Below are 25,872 nucleotides of genomic sequence, written 5' to 3'. Positions count from 1 at the left end.
AGACATTTATTACACTCTCAGGTCTTAAAAACAGGAGGCACAGCATACCACGCAGGGCCACATGGGAAAGGCACCAGGGTAGTCTGGAGGCAGAATATAGGAGCCAAGGAAGGTTTGGGTTAAGGTCTTTATTGGGATTTCTGAGGGAAATAAAGTGGTAGCCTGAGCATTTTAGGATTGGCTTGTTTGAATAATTTTGATGGGCTCTAAGCTACAGGGTTGTCCCAGTTGCTTCCTCCTGGCGGGGAGATGATTAAGGCAGAGGAATATTGCCTCCTGGAACATAACAGCCAGCTAGGAAAGGCTCTGGATTGGTTGGTTAGCTTGTGTATCAAAAGCATAGGTGCCTTAAAAAGGGCCCTTTGTTGTCTTTAAGAATTAACTAGCCTCCAAAGGGGCAGTTTTTCTGCAACCAGAAAGGGTTTTTTGTTTGTTTGTTTGTTTTATGTCAAAACCATTAAAATATACAGAAAAGTTTTTAAGTATTTGTAATACAGAAACTTTACACTTAACTTGGAAAAAGGTCTGAGACCCATATAATTGACAGAGGAAAGGTGTGACCTTTATCTATTGCTTGTAAGGTTGGTTACATCCAAGGTCAATTATTCTTACATACACTGTGTCTAGTTTCTACTCTTAATGGAAGGCTTTCCAAATTACATCTTCTGCGAGAGTGTTTATGTATACCATTTGTCATTCTCAGGAAATAAAAAAAGTAAAAGCTACCCATTAGGTCTCTTTCATAGAACCATTGTCCCAGGCTATTAATAAGAGAGGGTTCACTTATAAATGAATCACAAAATAAAAATCACAGATGCTTCATGTTTCAGCAAACACACATTATTTCCTAGGAAATATACATAGTCAAAACCAAATTCCAGACTAGAAAATTAAAATCTTTGGCCCAGGTAAATGAAACCAATGATTAGTTTTCTAAAGCAGACCACAAAAGATTCAACACTGAAGAGATTCTCAACACCTTGTCCTCAGGAAAGAAAGAAGAAGGAAGGAAGGAAGGAAGGAAGGAAGGAAGGAAGGAAGGAAGGAAGGAAGGGAGGGAGGGAGGGAGGGAGGGAAGAAAGAAGGAAGGAAGGAAGGAAGGATCGATCTACTGACTCTTAGTGACGTGCTACAATGTAACTATGAGTATTAATTGCAATGAGAATCACAGAACAGAATTAAATATTGTTAAAGTAGAAAAGAAACCAACATGGTAATGAGTTAAGTAAAAGAATATTTCTGTCTAATGCCAATTACCTAATATAAGTTTAGTTAATTAAACTATGTATGCTCATATTTCATATTTGTACTTTTATGTTTATTCAAATTCTATCTTCAGAGTCCAGAGCTGTTAAGAATTTATTTTCTTTTGACCTTTGCCAAGGTCTCATTATTTCCTGAGACAGTTCTATTGGCATAACTCAGATGAAATATTAATAAAAAAAATCCCATGTTCTAGGCCCCTGAGCATAACAGTGTTTGCTATTGGTGGGTTTTAGCAATGGCAAGTATATGTTGTGCTTCTACATAAACCAGAATGAAAGCTAATTATTCAACAGTTGAAGAATGAGCTGCCACTATATGCAAAGATCTCTGCACTTAGAGGCCACAGGTGCCTATACCTGCAAGTAATATTCTGGGAGTTTCCATATAGAGAGGAATATATATACTCTGTATGTTCAGACTACTGCTGGCTTGGTTTTAAAAACCAATGCTGCCTAATTAACCAATGAATTCTGCCATAATGGAGGTGGTAGAACATTAACTTTTGGCATGGTGTTTTAGTCAGCTTTTTTGATGCTGTAGCTAAAAGACCCAACCAGGGCTGAGGATGTGGCTCAAGCGGTAGCGCGTTCGCCTGGCATGCGTGCGGCCCAGGTTCAATCCTCAGCACCACATACAAAGATGTTGTGTCCGCTGAAAACTAAAAAATAAATATTAAAAAAAAGACCCAACCAGAACAATTGTAGAGGAGGAAAAGTATATTTGGGGGCTCAGGGTTTCAGAGGTCTTAGTTGATAGGCTCTTGGCTTCAGTCCTCAGGCTCAAGGTGAGGCAGAACATTATGGCAGAAGAGTGTGACAGAGGGAAGCAGCTTATGACAGGATCAGACTGCAGAGAGACTCACCAGATACAAAATGCGTAGCCCAAAGCTAAGTCCCCAATGCCCACCTCCTCCAGCCACACCCTACCCACCTTCAGTTACCACTTAGTTAATTTCCATCAAGAGGATTATTCACTGATTAAGTTAAGGCTCTCATAACCCAATCATATCTCCTCTAAACCTTCTTGCATTGTCTCATACATGAGCTTTGGGGGGACATCTCACATCCATGCCATAACAGCATGTAAAGGCAAGATAAAAGCATGGGATAGAAGAAAGACAACCTCACCATATAGCCCTGAAAATATTCCAGAATGATACCTCCTTAAGAATGAGCAAATAGTGATAGACTCAGAAAAGTGACTTTCTTGGACCTGATGTTCAATATTAAAATCATATCTACTCCCCACCTGCACTAAGGCACAATAGGTGTCTTTCTCAATCCACCTTCACCACAGAGCATTAGGATGGCTAGTGGTGTGGGCTGTCCACGTTTTTTTTTGTTTGTTTGTTTGTTTTTCTGCTGATCAGGTAGGGACTGCTGGATGTTTTCTGTGTTTTCACTTTACTAGGCTTAGGAGTTTTATGCCTGATCATACTATAGGCTTCGCCTTAATGCATTAGCAAAAACATCTAAATCTTAGTCTACTCAGCTATACAATGAAAATAATAATGCTTCTTTCATAGGACTATGATAACAAGCAAATAAGATAGTATATGCAAAGTTTTAACTAGAACATGTAATAAATGGTAGGCATGATAAAAGTAATTATAGTAATGATTAGGGTTATCATAATTATTTTCATTATTACTATTAAAATATATTAGTTTATTTGGTTGGTCCCTTTCATTTTACAAGTCCTAATGTTTAGGGAATTGGGTTTGAAGTCTTTGAAATGATATCATCTCTGCCCAGTTTTTTTGTGTTTTAATAAAAGACTTACTTTAAAAAATTTCCCCACAGATTTAACCCACACTGATAGTTTCTGAACTTTTTTATGGTTTTATGACAACTTTTAAAATATTTTTCTAGGTTTTTAAACTCACTGAAAATCAATAATGGTTCCTAAAACTGGAGAGTAGATTTTTTAAAAAGTTAACCATAAGAAATAGTAAAGAAATTAGATACAAACCTTTTAAACACCAGGTTGATTTTTCAAGTAACAGTTTTGTTGATATTTTTTCAGTTGTACAAAAAAATTTTCTTACAAAATTAGAAATAGTAGGATTTTAAAAAAGAATATGAATGAAATTGGAAAGGTGCTGAAGTTCAGTAAGTCAGTTTTAGCATCTAATCTGCCAGTACCCCTTATATATTTGGGATTCATTGCTGTGTATTTATTTATGGGGGCAATGAGCTTTTCAGAGTACACAGACTATCAAGGGAATTAAAGTTCATTTGAATTATTTATTTGTTGGGAGTATGAGTTTCTAATATTTTTATAGTCAGAAGTAAAAAACATTAAAATTTAGTTAATGTTTTAGTAGTTAATAAAGAAGAATAATTCAGTCTCTCCCTACCATAGATACACACATACACATATGTACACACATACACATGCACACAGAGTACAGAGTCATTTTAAAGAATCCAGAAACTGAAAACTTCTCAATAAGAAAAATTTCTTAAGAAGCTTACTGCAGTATGTTAAGTGGACCCAACACTCAACATTTCATGTGAATATTATTACTTAAAATATTTTTTTTAAATACTACTAACAAAACACCTCTCCAAGATTGGTCTTTCATTAGTGCCAATTACAGAAATTATGCCACGAAGTTGCCACATTGCTACTTTTTAAACATTTTTAATTACATGTGTATTTTTTTCCACATTTTTATTGGTGTACTATAGTTGTAATGATAAAATTTGTTACATACTGGTACACTATAGCATCATAATTTGGCCAATATCATTTCCTTGTACTTTCCCTTTCCCTCCCCTTGTTGCTATTTTTTAAAGAAAATAACTCATTAGGTTCCTTCTGCCAAAATTTAAGACAAATTTTAAATAGTTTACAGTTGAACAGAGGAAAGTTTGGTTCAATGCTTAACAAAAAGGTTAACTTGACCCATAAGCTACATTTTCTGTAACAAAAAAATATAGGAAAATTTAAATGGAATAAAAGAAATAAATTGAATAATCTAAAATAGAATCTTTCAGTATAGCTTTATAAAAGAGCATTTATGTTCATTTCTAAAAGAATAAATAGCTAACATGAAATATAAGTGAATCAAATGTTGCTGGTAATCTAACCAAGAAAGGAATAATCTCACTCAAGAATTAATTAAATACTCCTTCTCCCTCTCCTTCTTTCTCCCTGATGTAAGGAGAAAGCCATCATCTCCCTAAGCCATCATCTGTCATAGGCATGTTTGCTACATCTGAGTTAGACCAGATGGAGGAAGAGTGGAGCTGTGGACACCCACAGAGATGGTGAGAAAAGGTCATCAATAGCTCACCTTGTTCTTGACCTTGGAGAGGACAGGGCCTCTGAAGGTTGGGTGCAAGCTTGTATTAAGTTGTCTGGGAAGTTTGATATTTGAAGAAAATGAGTCTCTTTGTGTCTTTTTATTGGCTTGGTGCTTCCCTACATGGTGTATTCTGAGGAATTTTCTTTACGCAGACATTCAGTCCTTTTCTCATTTACTAAAATATTTAAGGAGCTTCTGTGAGATTTGGTGCTAGAGATATAGCAAACAACTAAACAGAAGAAAATAAAGCAAAAACTCTTCTTTAGGGATCATACATTTTATTGGGAGAAGACAAATAAAATAAATAGGTAAGTTACACAGAGGTGATCATCTCTGTGGAGTAATTTTATATAAAGCTGGGAAAGGAGCCTGCGTTGTAGTTTAAAATGGGTGACCACGGAACTCTTCATGGGAAAAATGGAAAATATGAATTAAAAACTTGAACAATAGGAGGGAGAGAGAAAGCCACATGGATAACTCGGGAAGGAACGTTCCTGTAGAGGGGACAGCAGGAATATACCTGGGTGTCTGTGAGATCCGTCAAGGAGACAGGTTGGTTGGAGGAGAGGGGAGCGCTAATGACCAGGAGAACAGAGTTAACATTTACTGAAATGGGACAGACCCTTGGAGAAACAGGTCTGGGATTGTTAATTTTGAGATGTCTGTTAGGTATCTAAGAGGAGAGAACCCATGGGCAGAAGGGTGTGTATCCGAAGTTCAAGGGCAAGAACTCAGCTGTTGATACAGATGTAGTGTTATCAACATACAGATGAGATTTATCATAAGATTACCATGCTTGCTCAAGGCAGAAAGGAGACAACCCCAGCTGATTCCTGGGCAGGACTACCATTAGGGGGCTGGAGAGAAAAGGAACATTTTTATCATTTATAGAACTTCAGGTAGCAAAGGAAGCCCCAGAAAACAGAATTAGGAATTATGAATGGATGTCACAAAGCACAGAGATTTTTTTTTATTTTTATATTTTTTTTGTGTGTGTGTTTTAGCACTGGGTATGGAACCAGAGGTGCTTAACCACTGAACCACATCCCCAAATCTTTTTTATATTTTATTTAGAGACTTTGTCTCACTGAGTTGCTCAGGGCCTTGCTAATTTGTTGAGGCTGGTTTGAACTCAAGATCCTCCTGCCTCCACCTCCTGAGCCGCTGGTATTGCAGGTGTGTGTCATCCAGAGCGCGGATTTTTGAGTTCATATACAAAACAATATTCCCAAAACTAAGCCTGTCAGCAATCAAAAGGGCTGCCTCTCTGGCTTGGAAAATATTCACAAAAGCTCAGGTTCTGGGGCTTTCAGCCAGGGAAGGGAAGGAAAATTCCTGTGAATTTGTCTATCACCCAATAGACAGACAGTAGATGGTATTAAATAATATCATCACAAAACCACCAATTTGTTCTGTATATGTAAACTAAGTTGAGGATTATGGCAACCACTTACATAAATGAATGTTAATCAAGTATATTTTGGTTTGAGATGGCTGATAAAATTGAATCCAAAGAGATTGTCAACAGCATCCTCCCCTCACTTCTCTTGCTCTCTTTGAGTTTAGAGAAAGTCTTTTAATGTAATGGCAAGCCTTAACTTCTGGGTCTCCCCACCATAAGTCATTTTCTATTCCCACTTCTATATAAGACACTACTTGAAGAAGAGAACCAACTGTGCCAAAGAATTCACAGTTCTGTGAGGATTCGGCTCTATTATTACATATGTGAGGGTGGAATGCTGGGAGGAAAAGAGGTCAAAAGGAAGGGGTGATTGATGGCAAGTGGGTAGAAGACTTGCTTAAAATGTATTATTTTGGCCCTGAACACCCACAAAATGTTCCATTTTAGAATATTATTACATAAAGTATATGCATAAAATAAAAATAAAAAGTTTCAAAAGAATTATTGATAATCATCAGTCAGAAAGTTTATAGATCCCTTAGAGAAAAGCACAGTATTTGCCATACTTAACATAGGATTAAGAGTTTAAATTATAAGTCTACTACTTCATGCTTGCATCTCCATATACAGAAGGTAGTCCTATGTGATGTTGGTATTGGGATGAACTGCATTCATTATATGGCACCTCACCTCACAACAATCCAAAGGCAACTTTTCAACACCAAATAGTCCTTTGCCAGCATCCATCACAATAGTGAGATGACCACATGGAGAAAATTGTGATTATCTCAATGGTATCATAGAAAAGCCAATTTCAGCTTAATAAAAACAACTTGTGCCTTTTTTTTTTTTTTTTTTTTTTCCTTTCTTTCCTCTGAAAGCACTAGGTGTTCTGAGGTATTTGATTTTCTCTTTAGGGTATTATTTTAAAAAATTAAAAGAAAGGTGGTGAAGAATAGACTTTCTTCACCCATTTCTAAGATTTATACAAAGAGAAAATTACAGGATTCATGTTTTAACAGCTAAAGTGAAAAACATGAAGTGGGAGTTGGATTGACTGATATTTGCAGTATAAAAAAATCGAGAGTACTGGGGAATGGAAAGATTCAGAACATACAGCATAGCAGTTGTGTTTGAAAACATCCTTTTAACTTGTTTGCTCTTCAGCCATAGATATCTAAAGTGACAGAGGCTTCAAATTCCTCCTCAGCCCTTCACACCTTCAGCATGGCACACATAGAACTGATACTGTTCTGAAATTCACTGTGGTAACATGATAGGGCTGCTGCTAGAGTCGGAGGCAACCCGCTCTGGAAGTCTCCTGTGTGTTCCAGTCTCAGCGGCTCCTTTGGATGGCACTGGGCATACTTGCTTGGAGTGTTACCATTCTAATCAGCAGTCAAAGCAAAAAGTGCACCAAATCTGAATCAGGCTATGAACTTTTCTTAGCCTACAATGTAGGTGACAGCTAAACAAAGGACTTCACAAGGTACAGATGCTAAGAAAAGCACCCAGTTTGGAGTCTTCTCTGCTGTCTGCACTGCTGCCAGCCCTAGACAGTGCCCCTGAGTGCACTTTTCCCCTTTCGGCTCCTAGGTCAAGTCAGGAGCAGGAAGGGACAGAGAATTCCAAACACTGGTGTACTTCCTACAGCTACATCCCCTCTCTCTTTTTCTTCTTTCCACCCTGCTTCTCCAGGGTACAGTTTATGAGACTTCAGATGCTGAGTTAAAAATACAGTAGATTTTTGTGGCTCCCCACTGTAATGCTGTACAGTGAAAAACCTGCGTTTTCCCCTTGGCTGTAGAAGGGAGAGTAGTTCTGAAAAGTCAAGTTTAGGCTTTAAGATGCACATAGGTATTTTTTCCCATATGTTTTGAATTGCTCAACTGAAAGCAGAGGAGAGAATTTAAAAACAAACCCAAACTCTGACAACCCAATCTGCAGTCTGGCCTCACAGGAGCTCAGTACACCTGAGCTCACTACACACCTGGCCATGCCCTAGCCTCACTGGCTTCTATCAGATCCTTGAGTGTGCCTTGATCCTCCTGCCAATGGATCTTTGCATAGGTGCTCAATACTCGAAAACTCTTCTCTATCTTTCCTCAACCACTGCCCTCTTCTCCTCTGCCTAGTTAACTTTTCTAGGTCCTTTTTATCTCATTTCAAACTTGGCTTCATCCAGTCATATTCCCTAACCTCTGTGTCTAGGCCAATTCCCTACTGAAAGCATTAACCCTTCAAGCACTTCCAGCTGTTACTTTGCATTTTTATTTTTTATTTTTTTAAATTAGCATTTGTCTCCCCAACTAAACCGTAAGCTCAATGATGGCAGATTCTTGTTCCCTTTAGGTCCCCATTATTCCTTCAGCACACCCTGTTGGGGCTCATCATACAGAGGATGCTTAATAACTATTAGATGACTTATTCAATAAGTGAGTGAATAAATTATTTCTTTTTAAAATGAATTTATTTATTTCTTATTTTCAACTTAGTGTCTTTCATATTTTTCTCCAAGTTATTAGGTAGCTTGAAGTCATCTGATAAAGAAGGCCACTCTGTAGTTTTAACTCAATAAGTACAAAGGATCATACAGCTCGTCTAGGACACTGAAGAAAGGAAGGAAGTCAATAACCAAGTGTCCCTTTATTTTTCTCCCAGGACTTTAGGAAAAAAGGGGAAATTGAGGATCAATGGTCCCTGTAATTGATTGGCCATACCTGATACTTTAATTTTAGGATAATTTCCCAAACAGATCACAGTGATTTTATTTGATAAAGTAGAATTCATTATAATCTCTAGATGGACTTTCAGTCTCTAAATGTTTTAAGGGTGTCATCATTTTATAAAAAAAAAATCAACACTCCCTGGCCTTCGTGCTCATTAGTAAATAAATATCAAGTTTGAATTTTTGTTTAATTTTATATGCAAGTGAAATTACTTTTTAAAAGGATTTATCTGGAATCATGGGAATTCTGAGATCATTTACCAAAATTAGACTCTGCTGGAGATTGGGGTAGGAGATAGCCTGAGAACTTTGTGGAATTCGTTGTTTGATGAGCAGTAACATGAATGATAAGGTGATTTTAAAAAGTGGCAGACAGTTTGACTCACTTAGAAAGCAGCCAGAAAAATCATTAAATGGTTATTGATTTCAGAAAAGAAGGTTGTATTTTAACATTTTTTTAAATATTTTATTTTTATGTCTTTGGTACTAGGCACACTCTACCACTGAACTATACCCCTAACCTCTAAACTACATTTTAACAAACTGTTTTATACCTTGAAATGATTTCTTCTCCCCCAATTTTGTGTAGTTTGTTTTGCTAATGAGATGTAAAAAAAGATACGAAGAACAACCAAGTGCTTATAAAATTAAAATGTAGACTAATGAATATCTTTTCTTGAACTAAATTGAAAGTAGCCAACTATCTCTCACTCTGAGATCACATTAGAGAATCACTTGTGAGGACACTGGATACCCAGGAGACTTAAAGTACTGGAGTGCCAGAGCCCACAATTTATTTTGAAAAGCTTTTGACTCTTGGAAAGGGTTCAGGTAGATTACATGGGAGTACTCTGCTGATTCTGTAGAAAGTCAAGGTCAAACTAACTAGTACTTGAAAACATTTAAAAGCTATTGAGAATGATATCTAATTATGTCTAGTGCTTAGACTTTGCTTCATCCTAACTTTATATTTTGATTAAAATATTTTAAGTTCTAGGGGTTTTTTTAACATCCCTTTTTAAGAGAAATTTATTATGAAGAGCAAGACCATTTTATATTTCTTTTGTCTCAGTTAATCTGGTTGTGGGAAATTTAGCCTTTCACACCACAGGTTTACTCACATTACAGCATAATACCTTACAAGGAAATAAACTGCCTGTGGAGAGTGTGTTGGCACCCATGTTAGGAAGGTGAGAAATTCAGATGCTCCATAGAGTGGATCCCAAAGGCACTTTGTCCTCCAACGTTCAGGCTGTTTGGACCTCTTGGGCTGGAACTATGAGAAATGGTGAGAAAACACCTGACCCTAAGAGGAATGTATCACTGGTTAGCACTGGATGGGAGGCCTGATTTCTCCAGAGCTGACAGGATGAGTTCCCACAGGACAGCATACACAGCAGCCACAGTAGCAGGACAGGTGGGAAGTACAGCAGGTTCTGCAGGGTCAGAATGCTGGTGCCTGGCCTCTCTTTTTGCTTGCATGATCAGTAACTAATCCTTAACTTATACCACAGTGGGTAGCAAGACAAAACTCGAAATAAACTTCAAAATCAGTGAGTCTAATTCACTTAGATTTGAAAGGTACAAAACCCAAGGCTCATAAAATGTAAATAAAATATCCTTCCCAGTATTTCTATATTTATGATTAAATGTGATTGTGGGGCTTGATAACACTTCAGACCAAAGAAAAATCTAATGTGATGACCTGAGTCTGGAAGGACTAATGCATGTTAAATATGCATGTTAATTATGCATGCTTTCAGCTCCCAGCCTGGAAGAGTTCCCAAGGACACATACAGGCGGCAGCAGCCCTCCTGGAAGTGGCTGCCTAATCTGAGTTCCCTTTGCACTGGGATAAACAAACATTTGCAAATGGGAGTTCACTGTTGGGGCTGCTGAGATTTAAAAGCACCTTTTGGGAGGTGCAGGTTGTCCCAGGAAATGAGAGCTACTTGACAGTGAACAAAGTAGGCATTGAGCATGCATTTTTAAAATTTTTTAAATTAAATCTTGAAAAAGAATATTTTCTAGGAATAGTTCACTGTAGATAAGAAAAATGACTTGGATCCAGATACAATTCCTTTAAGGACCCATCTTGCTGAATGGCTGTTTGGTGTGCTAGGATGCACACTCTCGTGTCACAGTGCAGGCTCTTCATCTCTATATTTTATGTAACACAATTTCTACAGAAAAGAGAAAATCCTGATTGGAAAGGGGTGCAGTAGAGGATAGTATTGAAAGATGTCAGTGGGAAATCTACAGTAATCCCTCCAGTAAGTCCAGAGACCCATCACGACAGCCTCGTTCCAGGGCTCACATTAATATTTCCACTGAATATGACATTTACAGCCTGCATGGCAAAGGGATCCAGTTCACTCGCTCTCCAGTCTCCACCCTGGAGGAGAGTGTGATGTCCTGGTCCCAAAGGCCTCCCTCAAGGAACTCTCAGCATTTCTCAAGCTGCTCCTTCTTCAGGGAACCCACAAAGCACAGACAGTGCTTTAGTTCAAAATAGAAGAACATCTTATTCTGGATTGTACACCTGAACCCTCTCTCTCCATAGATGGTAGGTTTCTCACTTCTCTTTCTCTTCCTTTGTTAGTTATGCAAATCCTAACTATACCAATCCTCAGTGCAAACTGCCACAGCCAGTTAACTTTGCATTTTCACATCTCTGGAGGAATAAAAATATAAAATACTTTGCTATTCTCCACTCCAGGGCCATTTCGTGGCTGGGAAGTCCTTCCTTTTCACAACAGTAGGCAGGGGTAATATAAGCAGGCTGATTGTGCACAGAGAAGTCCCTCTTTCTCAGTCCATGACCCCAAACTGACTGGGGATAGCTTTTCCTTGAGGACCCAACTGTAATTCTTAATGTCAGGACAAGTACCCAGACCCCTCCCAGCTTCTTTTCCAGCATACCAAAGTCAGAAATTTGCTGATCCTTCTGCCCTCTTCCCTGGTCCTGCCCCACATACATTTAGACAGGCATTTGCCCCTGCAGATCTCAAGGTGGCATCCTTGTGCCTTCATTTCCTTTTACTGTGCTTGACTTTGATTTCTTCCTTTTCTATGTACAAAGCTCTCTTTAAAGTAAGAGGTCTTTGGGAGCAGAGATATATCTCTGATTCGAGCAATATCATGAGGTTCCAATGAAGAATCTTATAATCAATATTTTTTATGTATCCCACACCTGGAGAGACCGAAGATCTCCTACTAAAGTAGACATAAGAAACTGTAGCCTCACACTGTGGGGAGAGAAGTCTGATTATGAAAGGGCTCTGAAGTTTCGTTGATGAACTTTGTTTCTTCTCCATTGCTTGTTATTATCACGTGAATGTTGCATGTAGGCTCCAACCTAACACAATTTTCATTCTTTCTGCAGCACCTGAAATTCTTAGAGGCTGTGCCTATGGACCGGAGGTGGACATGTGGTCTGTAGGAATAATTACCTACATCTTGTAAGTGAAGACAAGCAATCTTTATGCAAGCTGTTGCCTTTGTGTAACATTTTCTGGGTACCTATAGTTCTCATAAGAACCGAGATGATTATTGTGATTTTCTGTTCATACTAAATATAGTTGGTGATAGAATTTTTCTCAAAATGAATTTTTTTTTCTTTTGTAATTTTCTTGGGACCAGAACCTCTTCCCAGGGCTTTTCTATATCTCATTTTTGCTATGCAATGTTTAGCAGATTTGGGAAACAATTCATTTTTTGATGACCATATAAAATGTGAAATCCAAGTCCACCTACTATACTTTCTCTTGTTTTATTTTATTGGCCATCTTGTCTAAAACAATTAGGCCTTTAGTCCTTTTAAGAGAGCAAAGGGCTATTTTTTATGCAATCCCAAATTGGTATATTTTTTATCAGAATATTTTAAATGCATCTTCATTATCAATTTTGTTTCCTTTTTCAAACTAACCCTACACAGTTTTCTCTGGGAGGAAACAAATGAGCTAAATATTTCACCCTCTGGTATCTCCAACTCCATTATAGGTCAACTGTCTAATAAAAAATAAGGAATTTTGGAAAATTTATCAAAATGATGATGGAATTACAGGCAATGACAAGGGAAGTCATAAACCAAATAGAGGTTTGGCTGGAAAGCAAGATTTCCTTAGAAAAACTGAAAAGCAAGATGTCAGTAAGCACATGTATTTGCCATTTAGATGGTAATGCATAATTAATATTTGGAACCCATATTGTTCAAATCTGGAAAGAGATTTTTGAGGGTTTGAAAGAAAGTGTATTTGTCTTCCCTCTCCTTTCATGCTGGGGATCCAACCGTGGACCTCAAGAATTCTACCATTGAATTATGATCCCAGCCCAAAATTTATTAGTCTTGTTCAGGCTGCCATATAGAGTGGGTGACTTCAACAACAGACATTTATTTTCTCACATCTGGAGGCTTGAAGTCTGAAATCAGGGTGCAGCCTGGCTGAGTTCTGGTGAGGGGGATCTCTTCCTGGTTTGCAGAAAACTCCCTTGTCAGCATGTCCTCACACAGCAGGGGTGGGAGGGAAGTGCACAAACTCTGTGGTCTTTTCTCATAAATGCACTAACCTCATCATGACCTTCATGACTTCCCTAAACCCAATTACCTTCCAAAGGCCCCATCCCCAAATACCATCATATTAGAAGTTACAGCTTCAACTTGTAAATTTGGAGTGGGGAAGAACATATCAGTCCATAGCAGAAATTTGTTGTTAGTTTTGTTTTTAATAGTGATCTTAGAGAGTGCAATGTATAGGTCATGTGAGCTAGGAATAATTGGAACAGAATGTCATAATTGAAACAGAACTTCCAGGCAAGTTAGCAGACTCTACGTTCACCCAGGTGGGTACATTGGTTGATAGCCCAGATAAAAAGGTTTAAAAATCAACCCATAAAATAGCATCTGCTAATACATAATTGCAAAAGATATTTTCAATATTTAATTTCCTGTGTTTCTAGAAATGTGTTAAAGCTTGAGAATTTGAAGAGGTAGTGAACCATATTTTTTCTTCTGTTTGTCACATGAAATGCTTAACTCATTAAAATAAATACCTGACTCTACTTTGAGATTTCTTTTATACTAGAGAAAGAATATTATCCCTGAATTATGCAGGAAATATATCATACTTCATATACACATTTGAATTTCACATTAAGTGTAAAACCAAACCTTACAAATAAGGATTAAGGTTTGGTTTCACACTTAGAGTGTGAATGAAGTGGAAATGTACCTTATGACAATCCGTGTCAAAATGTACTAGGAAGATTTGAAGCATTGATAGTATAAGAGAACTTTGAGAGATGGAAGGAGGAAATTAAGTTACATGCACCCTGAAAGATGGAAGTATGGATTGAAGAAAATTCCATGGAATGGGTCACTGACATAGGAACATAAAAGAGAAAATGCAATCATTGGAGAAACATTTTATTATGACCTGGAAGATAATATTTTCCTGTCAAACTCCTTTTCCTTAGTCCATTGCCAAATTATACAAACAAGTCTTTATATTTATTCTCTGTAGGTTATTAATTAACAGGAATTTATTGAAAGTGAAAGTAGTGGCTCCAAAAATGAACACAGAGATGCTGCTTTGAACTAATATGGAACTAAAGTTTCACACTAATTTCTGTCATCCTGTAAACCTGGGGACCTCTTGCTTAATCTGTAGTTCATTAATAATTGATGAAATCCACCTGGCAAGGTTCATGGGCAGATTTTTTCCTAAACTCAGTGGCCTATTGATGGCCTGAGATTGTGCCCTCTAGACACCTGTCTCATTGCACCAAGTGACCTAGAATCAAAGGGGAGCGAAGTACAGAAATTACCAAAGGAAGAATTTGAGCTGATGACTTTTTGCCGATGCTTCCTGGGAAAGTAAATGTTATGACAGAGTTACATTACGAGCCTCAGTTAAATCCTTTCTTCATCTCCCAAATGTTGAGGTATCTGTTCTACATCTACTTGTCTGTGTGTACATAAATTCTGGTGCTTATCTTTGAATAAAGCCATGAATAGAAGTTTGATTCTTACTATAGATATAAATACCTCTGTTCCCCTTGCCCCCCTCATCTATGACTTCTACATTTTAACACTTTACTCTCTCCTTAAAAGCTCTAGCTTGTCCCCAACAGGCCATTTTGTGCCATGGCCCATTTCTAAAGATGAGGTTAAGTTAGAAACAAAGGCCATTCTGTTGTTTCTCCCAGGAATTCTGGTCTTTCTTTAGAGCTGCAGGACTGGGCCTTTGACTACTGCAGCAGTCATACCAGAATCACATAGCATCTGAAGTTCAAACCCTCTCCTTCAGTTTTAACACTATGGTTCTTCCCAAAGGCCTGGGACTTCCCTGTATAAACACTACAGGCCTATATCCTCCCAGCATCTCCTTCAACTGTCATTGTTGGAATTAAAGTATTACCAGTTCTGAAAGGTTTGTGCACTGTGTGTGTGTTTGCTACTGTTGACATAATTGAGATGGGAAAAAAAGTATTCAAGCACTCTAGCTTATCACTTTTGTTCTCAGAATTTTCAGAAGGGGAAATGCAAGGAGCTTCCTTAACTGAGTGTGGAAAGCTGGCTAATTTCTCCACAATTAGCAACACTTTTCTAGTGTTGTGGAGGGATGGGAGGGCCAGACAAGGACGACTTTCCTCTTCTCCAGGGATGGACAAGCATCCCTCTGTCTTTATGCTTTCCTTCCATAGGTAAGTCAGGAGCAGCCTGAAGCAGCAGCGGGGAAGAGAATGTGGCTGACTCTAGGATATTTGGAGGAAACAAAGACTCTCCCAATGAGTAAAAGAACACAAGAAAATACTTCTTCATAGAAACCCATCATTTCAGGATACACTTGAATTTTTCATCCTCTGCACCAACCTAGCCAGCACGAAAGGAATAATTTGAGAAGACGTCTTTTATTCATTATTTTATCCCCAATCTTTTCAAAAGAAACATATGCAACACATGGGCTCATTTTGACAGTTCCCCTCTTGTCCCAGTGATTTCAGAACCCCCACCTGTCTCTAGGCAGTAGAGAATTGGCAACTTGCTTTTCTTCTCACCCTCTCTTTAGGATGCCAGAAATGTTCTTCTGTTCCTTTTTGTCCCACTTTTCTTATTCATTTTTATGCTGATCCTGTGGTGGAAAGTAAAGATGAATATAGGTGGAATATCTTTAAGATGTATGAAAGAAAGGGTCACTTTCAAGGATGAGGCAAATTTAGGCTGTTTGTTGATTGCATCTAGTCACTGAATTAAGTCTTTTTTCCAGCACTGGGGATTGAACCCAGGAAGGGTCCTCTACCATTGAGCTACATCCCCAGCCCCCTTCTCTCTCTCTCTCTCTCTCTCTCTCTCTCTCTCTCTCTCTCCTTTTTTTTTTCCCTTAATTTTGATACAGGTTCTGTCTAAGTTGCCAAAGCTGACCTTGAACTTGTGTTCCTTCTGCCTCAGGCTCCTAAGTCAATGTCATTACCAGCACAAGCCACCATGCCTGATGGATCCTACATTTCTATAGAGGAATTCAGTGAATAGAGATGAATTTAAAAAAAAATAAAACTCTTATTTCCATTTTTTAACCTCTTTACCCTCAAAATTCTAACTCTTCCATTTTATACTAAATGGGAACTCTAATCAACCTGTCTTAATTCTCATGAAGAAAAAATTCATGGAAAAATCTTTACCATAGTGCTTATAATAATGTATGCTATTGTTATTGCTGTTCTTTTTATGTCATCATAATAATTATTATATTTTTTTCAGAAATTCTACTCACTATTCTTACTTCCTTGAGATGTGACTGTGTTTTTACACTATTGATCATGAATTGTAACAAGGCAATTATATACTTGTGCTGAGTAGACTTGCTTTTGTGTATTATTTCTAAAGGAGGTCTTGAATTTCTGTAGAAATTTGATGAAATATAGTCTTTTAAAGATACTTTATTTCCTATATTTTTCCCCCTCTAGACTTTGTGGATTTGAACCATTCTATGATGAAAGAGGTGATCAGTTCATGTTCAGGAGAATTCTGAACTGCGAATATTACTTTATCTCCCCCTGGTGGGATGAAGTATCTCTAAATGCCAAGGACTTGGTAAGTGTGACCAAAACAAAATGAAACACAATGGAATAAATTCATATTTAACTAATTAATGGACATTTTAAAAATTATGCTCTAATTAATAATTAGTGGTTAATTAATTCCCCCAGTCTTTTCAAAGGCAATATATATATATATATATATATATATATATATATATATATATATATATATCATACACCCTGATGTGGATTCCTTTTGTAGTCCCTTTTTTGTCCCCTCTGACTTCAAAACCTCCACCTGACTCTTGACAGCAGTAGCATTAATGCATTTTTCTTATAGATAATGAAAGGTAGATATGTTTTTGACTCATCATTAGCTAAATTATCACAAACTACAATTGTTATTGTATTAATTAATGAGTTTCTACCACCTGACAAATGAAGAGACTTGCTTATGACAAAAACTGTGCTAGGTAAATCCAAACATAGTTTACACAAAATTCTGTTTTAACATGGCTTATTATTACCTAGATTTAGATAGAATTCATATAAAATAATGTCACTTCCTGAAATTTCATCCAAACTTATTAAAATATCCTGGCAGTAATACAAGTTCTTCCTTTATGGATCCTTGACATAGAGTCATGAAGTAGTAATAGTGTATTTTGTTTCTTTTACACTGCTTTTCACATAAGCTAATATAGAAGCTCATTTGCATTCAGGAAACACTCTCTTTGGAGGGGTCCTCCTCTTTTAAAAAGATGATACTAATATGTGGTTAAAACATTTATTATCAATGATCTAGGGGAAAACCACACAGAAATAACCAAAAGCTGACTTTTGAATCATAGAGGGTTGAGAGGGATCTTGGGAGTCATCTGATTTTTCCCTCATTTTAAAGATGAATGTGCTAAAGATCAGAAAATTGAAGGGACAGGGGCTGGGGATATACTCAGTTGGTAGAGGGCTTGCCTTACATTCACAAGGCCCTGGGTTCGATTCCCTGCACCAAAAAAAAAAAAAAGAAAGAAAGAAAGAAAAAGAAAAGAAAATTGAAGGCACAGCCAAAGATCATACATCTTGCTAATAGGAGAACATTATTAAAACTGACTACAGTTTCCAGACCCCTGTTCCAGGACTTTTCCTCCATCAAACATTTCTTCCTTTTACTTCATGTTATTTCATGGAACAGATCACTTAGGGCCCATGGCTTTTCCGGCATGACTGGGAAGAGGAGCGCTGTGTGTGGCATGTGAGGATTTTGCACCACACTCCAGACATCTCTTACATCCATCACTTTTCTCCATCTCTGCTACCACTATCCCAATCCAAGACACCATCCTGTAGGACCTGGACCACAACCTCCTCTCTGGTCTCCCTGCCTCTTCCTGTGCCCTTCTTAAATACACTCCACACAGGATGTGGAAGTCTCTGCTCTGGACAAATCCAGTGTCTCCAACCCAAATACACAGTCCTTTATAAATGTTACAGAAAAGACTGAAAGGCAAACCAGATATTATTTATTCCTTATTTTACTTGCTGCTTGATTTTGTTGGCCTGGGTTCACTTCTTCATCCAAAGCCCCTCATTTCTTACCAGGCCAAAGTCCAGAGAGACTGACTCCCTTGGAGACATTATGATGGACTTGAGATGAATGCTGACATAATACAGACCTCAGTTTAAATCCAAGCTCTACTAATTAAAAATTGTCTAACCTTAGGCAAGTACTAAATTTGAGTTTGTTAATCCCTCGCTTGAGAACTGGAGCTAGTAACTCTAAGTATACCTTAATTCTAAAGATTATTAGTTTTTTTTTTAATTATATGCATATAATAACGCATAAACTAGGGAATTAAGGTGTTAATCAGATCCAGTCATGTAAGAAAAGGACCTAGGGAAGTGTCCATAGGCACCCACTTTGTGTCTATGTCTAGGTCTCAAAAGTAGAAACATAATCAGAACTTTCACACATCTTTTGACTTCAAATAGACTATCATATCAGATCACTCCTTCTGAGTCCAAGGCTTGGAACTATTTTATTTGTTGATCTTCTTGGCAATTTATTGCCTGTCATTCTGAGAAGCAGAAATGGACCTTTCAGAACAGGTTGCCTTTGGTTGAGTTTAACCCTTTAAGCAAATCATACCCCAACGCCAGTGACTTTTTTGATTCTAAAATGACTTTTACTCTAGCTGTGTGCTGGAGCACCCTCCGGAGATTAAAGAAAAAGAACTACACATCCCAGGAGTATCATAAAATAGTATCATAAAATAGTTGGACTATTGCCCCTTTTGTTTGCCATTTAATCTCCATGGAAAGAATGATGATGCATGAATGATTCTGTTGCCATGGAGATGTATTTTAAGTTCTGAATTCTAGGTGATTCTGAAGTACAGCTTAGAATGATTCAAATGCTGGTTTTACCTTCAAAGAATCAGAGGCAAGCAGGACCTGTTTCTTTGACCTTTGCTCAAAAGCAGTCTGCCGCTTGGGGGACAGGTTTCAGTAGGGTCCCAATATCATCTACTGCTACCTGCAGTAGTTCCTGCCCACTGGGTCCCCTGAGGGCTTATACCCTTTTTAAAAATGTATAATTAGTGCTACTGCTCAGAAAATAGAACAAGACCTAGAAGTTCGCAAGCTAGGGGCATGTTCAAGCCACCATAAAAGTTTCCTTAAATCTGTTTCTTTATCATTTCAGGTCAGAAAATTAATTATTTTGGATCCTAAAAAACGGCTGACTACCTTTCAAGCTCTCCAGCACCCATGGGTAACAGGTAAAGCAGCCAATTTTGTACACATGGATACTGCTCAAAAGAAGCTCCAGGAGTTCAATGCTCGACGCAAACTTAAGGTAAAATGACATTTTTTTCTTTTGTTTTTTTTAAAAAAAATATTGGGGCTGTGGTTGCCTAAGCACGTGTGAGGCACTGGGTTTGATCTTCAGCAATACATGATAAATAGATAAATAATAAATAAATAAATGTATAAAAATACAGTAACATTATTTAAAAAGATTATGCCTCTTTCTAGGACTAGTAACCATTTTCAGTGGCACCAGTGGCACCCAACAGTGCTGACATTAAACTACTTCCAGTTTCTTTATCTTCTCATAAATTCATCATTAATAGTAGGAAAAAGTTTTTTTTATACTGAAATTTGGTCACCAAATACACTATTGCTGCTTCTCATCTAATTAAGGCTTATCAATTGGAACAGCATTTTTCAAGAAACTGATGTTTATTCAGGAAGTTGTTTCCTTCCTGAATATGTGAAAACTGGAAAATAATTTTTGAAACTATACTTCATAATATAAATAACTATACTTGATAAACATTAACATGATTGAAATTAGAAATTATTCATCAAAATGTGCCCATTTCCTATGGAACACTTATAAAACAAAGACTATATACTTTTCTATGGCATAATGGTATTTAGAACTAGTTATAGAAGGGGATCTCCAAACTTAGGGTTCTCTTCAACCTTTTTTTACTGGCTCATATAGATTAAATAAACTGAAGGGCCAAATTAATTTGAAATACCCTGGATTAGTGTTGATGTAATATGGATCCTAGTGTTCCAGGAAACAAATACTTTGGGAAACAATCTAAAATTTTATATGAGTCATCAGTTATCCAGATTATGAAATACTCTAATTTGAGATTAGAGAGATTTTGTTGTTCATTCTGCAAACAAGTTTTCATCCAGTGGTGTTAGAATAACATACTTTGAAAGACTGAACACTAACTTATAAAATATACTCCCTAAAAACAAAGTAGGGGTTTAGCTCTGATTTGGGATTTTAAGTGGAGGTGACATCTGATGCCTTTCTGTCTCCAACCAGGCAGCCGTGAAGGCTGTGGTGGCTTCTTCACGCTTGGGAAGTGCCAGCAGCAGCCATGGCAACATCCAGGAGAGCCAGAAGACTAGCCAAGAACCTTCTCCAATCCAAAGCAGCAGCGAGAACATCAAAGCTATGCCAGAAGTAGAGAACACCCAAGGAGATGGGCCCCAAGTGGCCGTTGAGGGTGAAAAGGCTGAGCTGATGAAGGTGCAGTCCTTAGAGGAGGTGAAAGATGAAGATATAAATGCTGAGGAAGTCCCCATGATGGAGCCCAATGCTCTGGAGGACGAGATAAAGATTGCTGACCCAGAAATGGAGGAGAGCCCAGTGGAAGAGAAACTGAAGACTGTGGAGGAAGCAGCAGACCCCAGAGAAGGGCAGGAAAACCCTGCTGTGGGACTTGGAGTTCCACAACAAGATGTGATCTTGCCAGAGTACTAAGTTGACTTCCTTTAGATCCAGAAGTCAAACTCTGGCATTTTATGTGCTTTGTCCTTCAGCAAGGAAGGGTGTGGAAGCATGATATGCACTAATAGTGATTCTGTTTTTGAGGTGCAAAAAAAAAATACATATATACAAGTTGGTAATCCTAACTTCAATGCATGTGACTGCTTTATGAAAATAATAGTGTTTTCTATGGCATGTAATGGATACCTAGTACTGATGAGTTAAATTTGAAATTGCAAGTAAACACAACCCTTAAAAACACCCATTTTCAGCAACCAGTGGCAGACATTTTAAGTAAATAGTAGCAAATTAATTTTCCTTTGAAAACCTAGCCATCCTACATCCTTTGGTTTTCTTCACAAGGCAGTAATTCCTTTGAACTGCTTCTCAGATAATACTAGGAGATGCTATAAAATATATTTCTATGGCCTTCCCAATATTTATTTTTCAGCATTAATGTGTTCAAAACTGTTTACAAGGAAATGGATATATAAGTGATAGTCATACAGAATGTGCAAAAAATTCCATTTACAATGGTAAGAAATTGAAGCATACTTATAAGGGCCATGAACTCATATGCCCCTAAAGTTTATGTGGAGAATGTCCTCTTACTTATATACACCATATCAAAAAAATCAAAATGTTATTAATAATTAATTCTGCCATTAATTCTGACATTTTAACAATCCTAGAGAAAGTATTTTACACACACATGATGAATTTCATTCTTCCCTTCACCTATTATCCAATAAGATGCTCTTCACGTAGACAAAATTAAGGAAGAATTAAGAAAATTAAAGAAGAATAAAGAATAAAGAAAATCAGGGAAGGAAAGGGGTAACATAGAATTAATTCATTTTCATTTTCAAATAAAATTCATGAATTTATAAAACCTATAGATAGAAACATTTTTATGGATAAATCTATAATTACAAAGTTTCAAATATTTAGAAAAAAACTATTCCACAAATTGGTGACAAAATGTCTGAATAGAGTAGATCATTCATTATTGACTTTACTAGAAAAAGACAATTATTGTATATAAAAACTTTCCCCTCCAATTGACAATGTCTAGATAAATTCTTTATAAGATTAAGGATACTTATGAAATATAGTATATCTTTTTCTCACACTTGGAATGAAAGTGCCCACATTTTGGAATGTAGCGAAAAAGTTTTTCATGTCAAGAAATTTAGTGCACAAATTTTTATTTGCCTTAAAAAGTGAACAAAAATGAAGAAAACACCGATTTCAAATCATACTCTTGAGAAGCTAGAATCTAATATTTTATTATAATTTGTATCTCCAGTGTATTTTTCTCCGACTTTAATAGCAGAACCATTTTTCCCTTAAAGAAATTACACTGAGTCCAAGTACCTCGAATTTATTTCTAGTTTGAGTTGAAATTAATATTTTACCAAAATCTTGCATAATGTAATATAATACATTTGTGGTGGGTTTTAATAATTTTAAAAAGAATAATTTTCAAAGTCCAAAATGAAAACCATAAAAATGACCAGCATATAAAAATTCTCATAAAATAAAGAGATCTTAATTTCTTTTGGCTCCTCCTCAAAACCATTACTTTGGAAAACAAAGTCTCTGCGGCTACTGGAGGTTATTGGATCTCAGTGTACATTTTGCATTCCAAGCACAAATCTCCTATTCTCAGAGAAAGGAAATAAGGTAAGGCTTCTGGTATTCCATAGTTTAGGGATCTGATAGGTCACAGCCATAGAGGAAAAGACTCTGAAGAAGCACATAATCTGAGATCAGATGATTATTTTTTTTTGTTTTATTTTTATTAATAGTACTTGTCCTCTTCTTCCCTCTTTTATTCCCTCTTAGAATTAAAATTTTGGTTGTTATAAAGGGCTCACTTTTTAACTTGCAAGAATGCCTTCTTCATTAAGCATTAAGATTTCCATTTAAGAAGAGTAATTTCCTGGTAAACTTTTCCCCGTGAGAGTGTGTGTATGTGTGTGTGTGTGTGTGTGTGTGTGTGAAGTGTTCCATTCGTCAAAAGAGGAAATAGGAGAGGGAAATGGGGTTCTATTAGAGAACAGCAATTAGTTGGAAGATCAGACCATATCATCCCTCCCATCTGGCGTTCCAAGGGCAGGTTATATCATTCCAACACTGGGGCTGACTGGATCAGTTGGCCCTGTGGATTATAGAAACAGCATTACCATTGCCACAGCCACACAGTGAGTTTCAGAGTGAATTTAACTATTTTTAACCATTTAAATGATTGTACATGACCTTCCTTGGTGAGTACTCAAGAACATGAAGGTAATTCCCTCTTTTTAAATCTGTAAACTGCATCTTCTAAAATATTGATGGAGATTTTAGATTTTTACTCCATATGTTAAGTCCTGATAATGCCCATATAGTGACTAATGAAGTCGTTTCAGTGGGAAACAAGTCAGTCTTTCACAGAAATGTTCATTTCAGTAAAGTAATTCAGATTTCACAGAAATAAAATCTAAGCTAGCATCATAATGTTATCATTTTTGAAAGAACATTGCTTGTTAAAATGGGATACATTGTCTATCGCAAGGATGATTTAGCTAAATAACAGGCAAATAGAGACTTAATTTGAAAAAATTCATAAGGTTACTTCTGACAATGTAGTCTCAAAGCAAGATAGTTTTAAAAATTTCAGCAAATAACAATATTTTGCATTTTAGAACTGACAATTATCACATTGCATTATTGGTTTCTATTTTGAGAAGTTCAGATGCATAGTATAAACTACATTATTTTACCATAAGAGTCAATACTGAACTACATCCCCCATTTAAAAAATCTAAAAAAACCCATTTAAAAAACCCAGTATTTTCTTTCAAAATATTAAGGAAACATTTGTCCCAGGGACACATGGACTAGAAATTATAATAAGATGGTTGTAGCATTTACTATATAGAACAAGAGCTGTCTTGTAATAAAGCCACTTATGTAATTTTAAATTTCCTATTAGTTACATTTAAAAAAATTAAAAGATGAAATTATAGTACCTTTTAACCTAATATATCAAATTTGCTACATCAATATATAATCAAAAAATAATGAAACATTTTGGATTGCTTATTTTTATACTAAGTTTTTGAAATTGAGTGTATATCATATCTTTAGTATATCAAGCAGTCAAAACCCACATGTAGCTCATGGCTATTGCATATGGCACTGGTCTAGAGTACTTTTTTATTTTAAGCAAAGTGACACTTGAACTTTTATGCTTATGTCTGAGCTGCCTCAGTTTCAATTCATGAATTGAAGAGAGGCCAAGAAGAAAATATTTCAGAAATATTGTAGACTGCAACAAGCAAAAAGCTATTGGCTATTCCCGCCCATTCATATGGTTTGATGAAATGTTTCCTAGCACAACTTCAAAGAAAAGCACTTTCCTGAGCATTGCCAAGTAATCTCTTTGCCACAGTTCCTCTTGATTTTTCTCTGGGCCCTGTAATCCTAACTACAGACTAGAGCCTCTTGAGTACTGCCATAAAGCCAACAGTATTCCTGCTTACCAGTGTCTGCTGTGGGTCCTCTATGTGTCCCCATTGAGAAAGGACTACACACAGAATCCAATTTGTAATTCTGAACCAGTATACCATTCTTGTGTCACAGGCAATATATCTTTCTAGAAATCTACTGAAACTTATAAATTAGCATGATGAAGACTGTATGAGAATGGTGATATCACATCAGTTACCCTGAAATGACTATTGGTTCTCATTTTTTACACGTCGTTAGAAGGGTTTAATCAACACTGCCATTACACATGGATTTTAAAAATAGAGTTAGAAATTTTTTAAATACTGATTTTAGAATAATCAAGTTTCTATAGTCATTTTTAGTGGCAGACTTTAAAAGACATGAAGTTTGCCTTTTACTGTGACCTCAATTACATAGTATTTTAAACATATTTTGTAATTTAGAATGTTTAGCAATGCCTATTTCCAGTTTCACATACAAGGTGACTGATCGTGGGTTGCCTACAGGCTGAAAATTTAAAGAGGGCTGTTTTGTTTCATAATCTAGTTTTTATTGCACAGAAGCAGCTGGTTGCATTTCAAATTGGAAAAAGAAAAGTAAATGCCAGAAAAGGCAAAGGATAAAATTAGTAAACCATTTATTCTGTTTTGGGTTGTTCTTGCAAAGTCAATTAAAAAAAAATTTAAAAAGAGGTCAACAAAGTGAATTAACACTAGGATTTTCTTGATGAAGGTGGACCTAATATATAATTGACAAAATATACAGAATGGAGACACTTGCATAATTACAATGCCATTATGTAATTTATTTGTCATTGCAGAGTATACTGTCTGGTTATCTAGGTCTACTAGGGAGGATGCAAAGTCTGTAGGCATTTACTTATGTAATAGGATTTGTAATATCCTTGTAATTACTGCCTATTAGGTCATATTCCAATTTCCTTAATGATCAGCAGTGAAATGCTCCTGTTCAGGGTCATTGCTAAATTTGAGCATTTATTGGTTGAACACTGCTTAATGTTTAGACTCTGTGTCTTTATGCAATGTTTTTGAAAAAAAAAAAAACATAGACATGTAATTTCAACATTGGTATTATAATATTCATAACAATTTGATAAATAGAAATGTACCCAATAATTTTCTATACAAATTTCTAAGTCCTTTTATTCCCCTGAAACATTCAGGGTGAGTTTCCAGTACCTTGACAAACAGAAAAGAGAGGAGAGACAACCCAATAATAACCAAGTTCAACATATCCTCTTCCTATACTTTAAAATTTTTAAGGGCAATATTTTGTTGTCATTATATTAATTTTTGTGAATATCATGAGCT

General features: G+C 36.6%; 1 protein-coding gene across 1 annotated transcript in view; it reads left to right on the top strand.

Annotated features, from left to right (window-relative positions):
- The window catches only part of Camk4 (calcium/calmodulin dependent protein kinase IV), a 232,310-nt gene extending 209,708 nt beyond the window's left edge, over positions 1 to 22,602 (top strand). Inside the window, exons 8-11 of the mRNA XM_027927740.2 lie at positions 12,095 to 12,170; positions 16,675 to 16,801; positions 19,451 to 19,603; positions 20,597 to 22,602. Coding sequence (XP_027783541.2) covers positions 12,095 to 12,170; positions 16,675 to 16,801; positions 19,451 to 19,603; positions 20,597 to 21,037 — 797 coding nt within the window. The 3' untranslated portion in view covers positions 21,038 to 22,602. The remainder of the gene's footprint in view (positions 1 to 12,094; positions 12,171 to 16,674; positions 16,802 to 19,450; positions 19,604 to 20,596) is intronic.
- The last annotated feature ends 3,270 nt before the right edge of the window (positions 22,603 to 25,872 follow it).

This window comes from Marmota flaviventris, chromosome 5 (genome assembly GCF_047511675.1).
Source record: "Marmota flaviventris isolate mMarFla1 chromosome 5, mMarFla1.hap1, whole genome shotgun sequence".
NCBI lineage: Eukaryota > Metazoa > Chordata > Mammalia > Rodentia > Sciuridae > Marmota > Marmota flaviventris.
The sequence above is the reverse complement of the archived record's forward strand: the minus strand, read 5'-3'. Positions and strand labels throughout refer to the sequence as shown.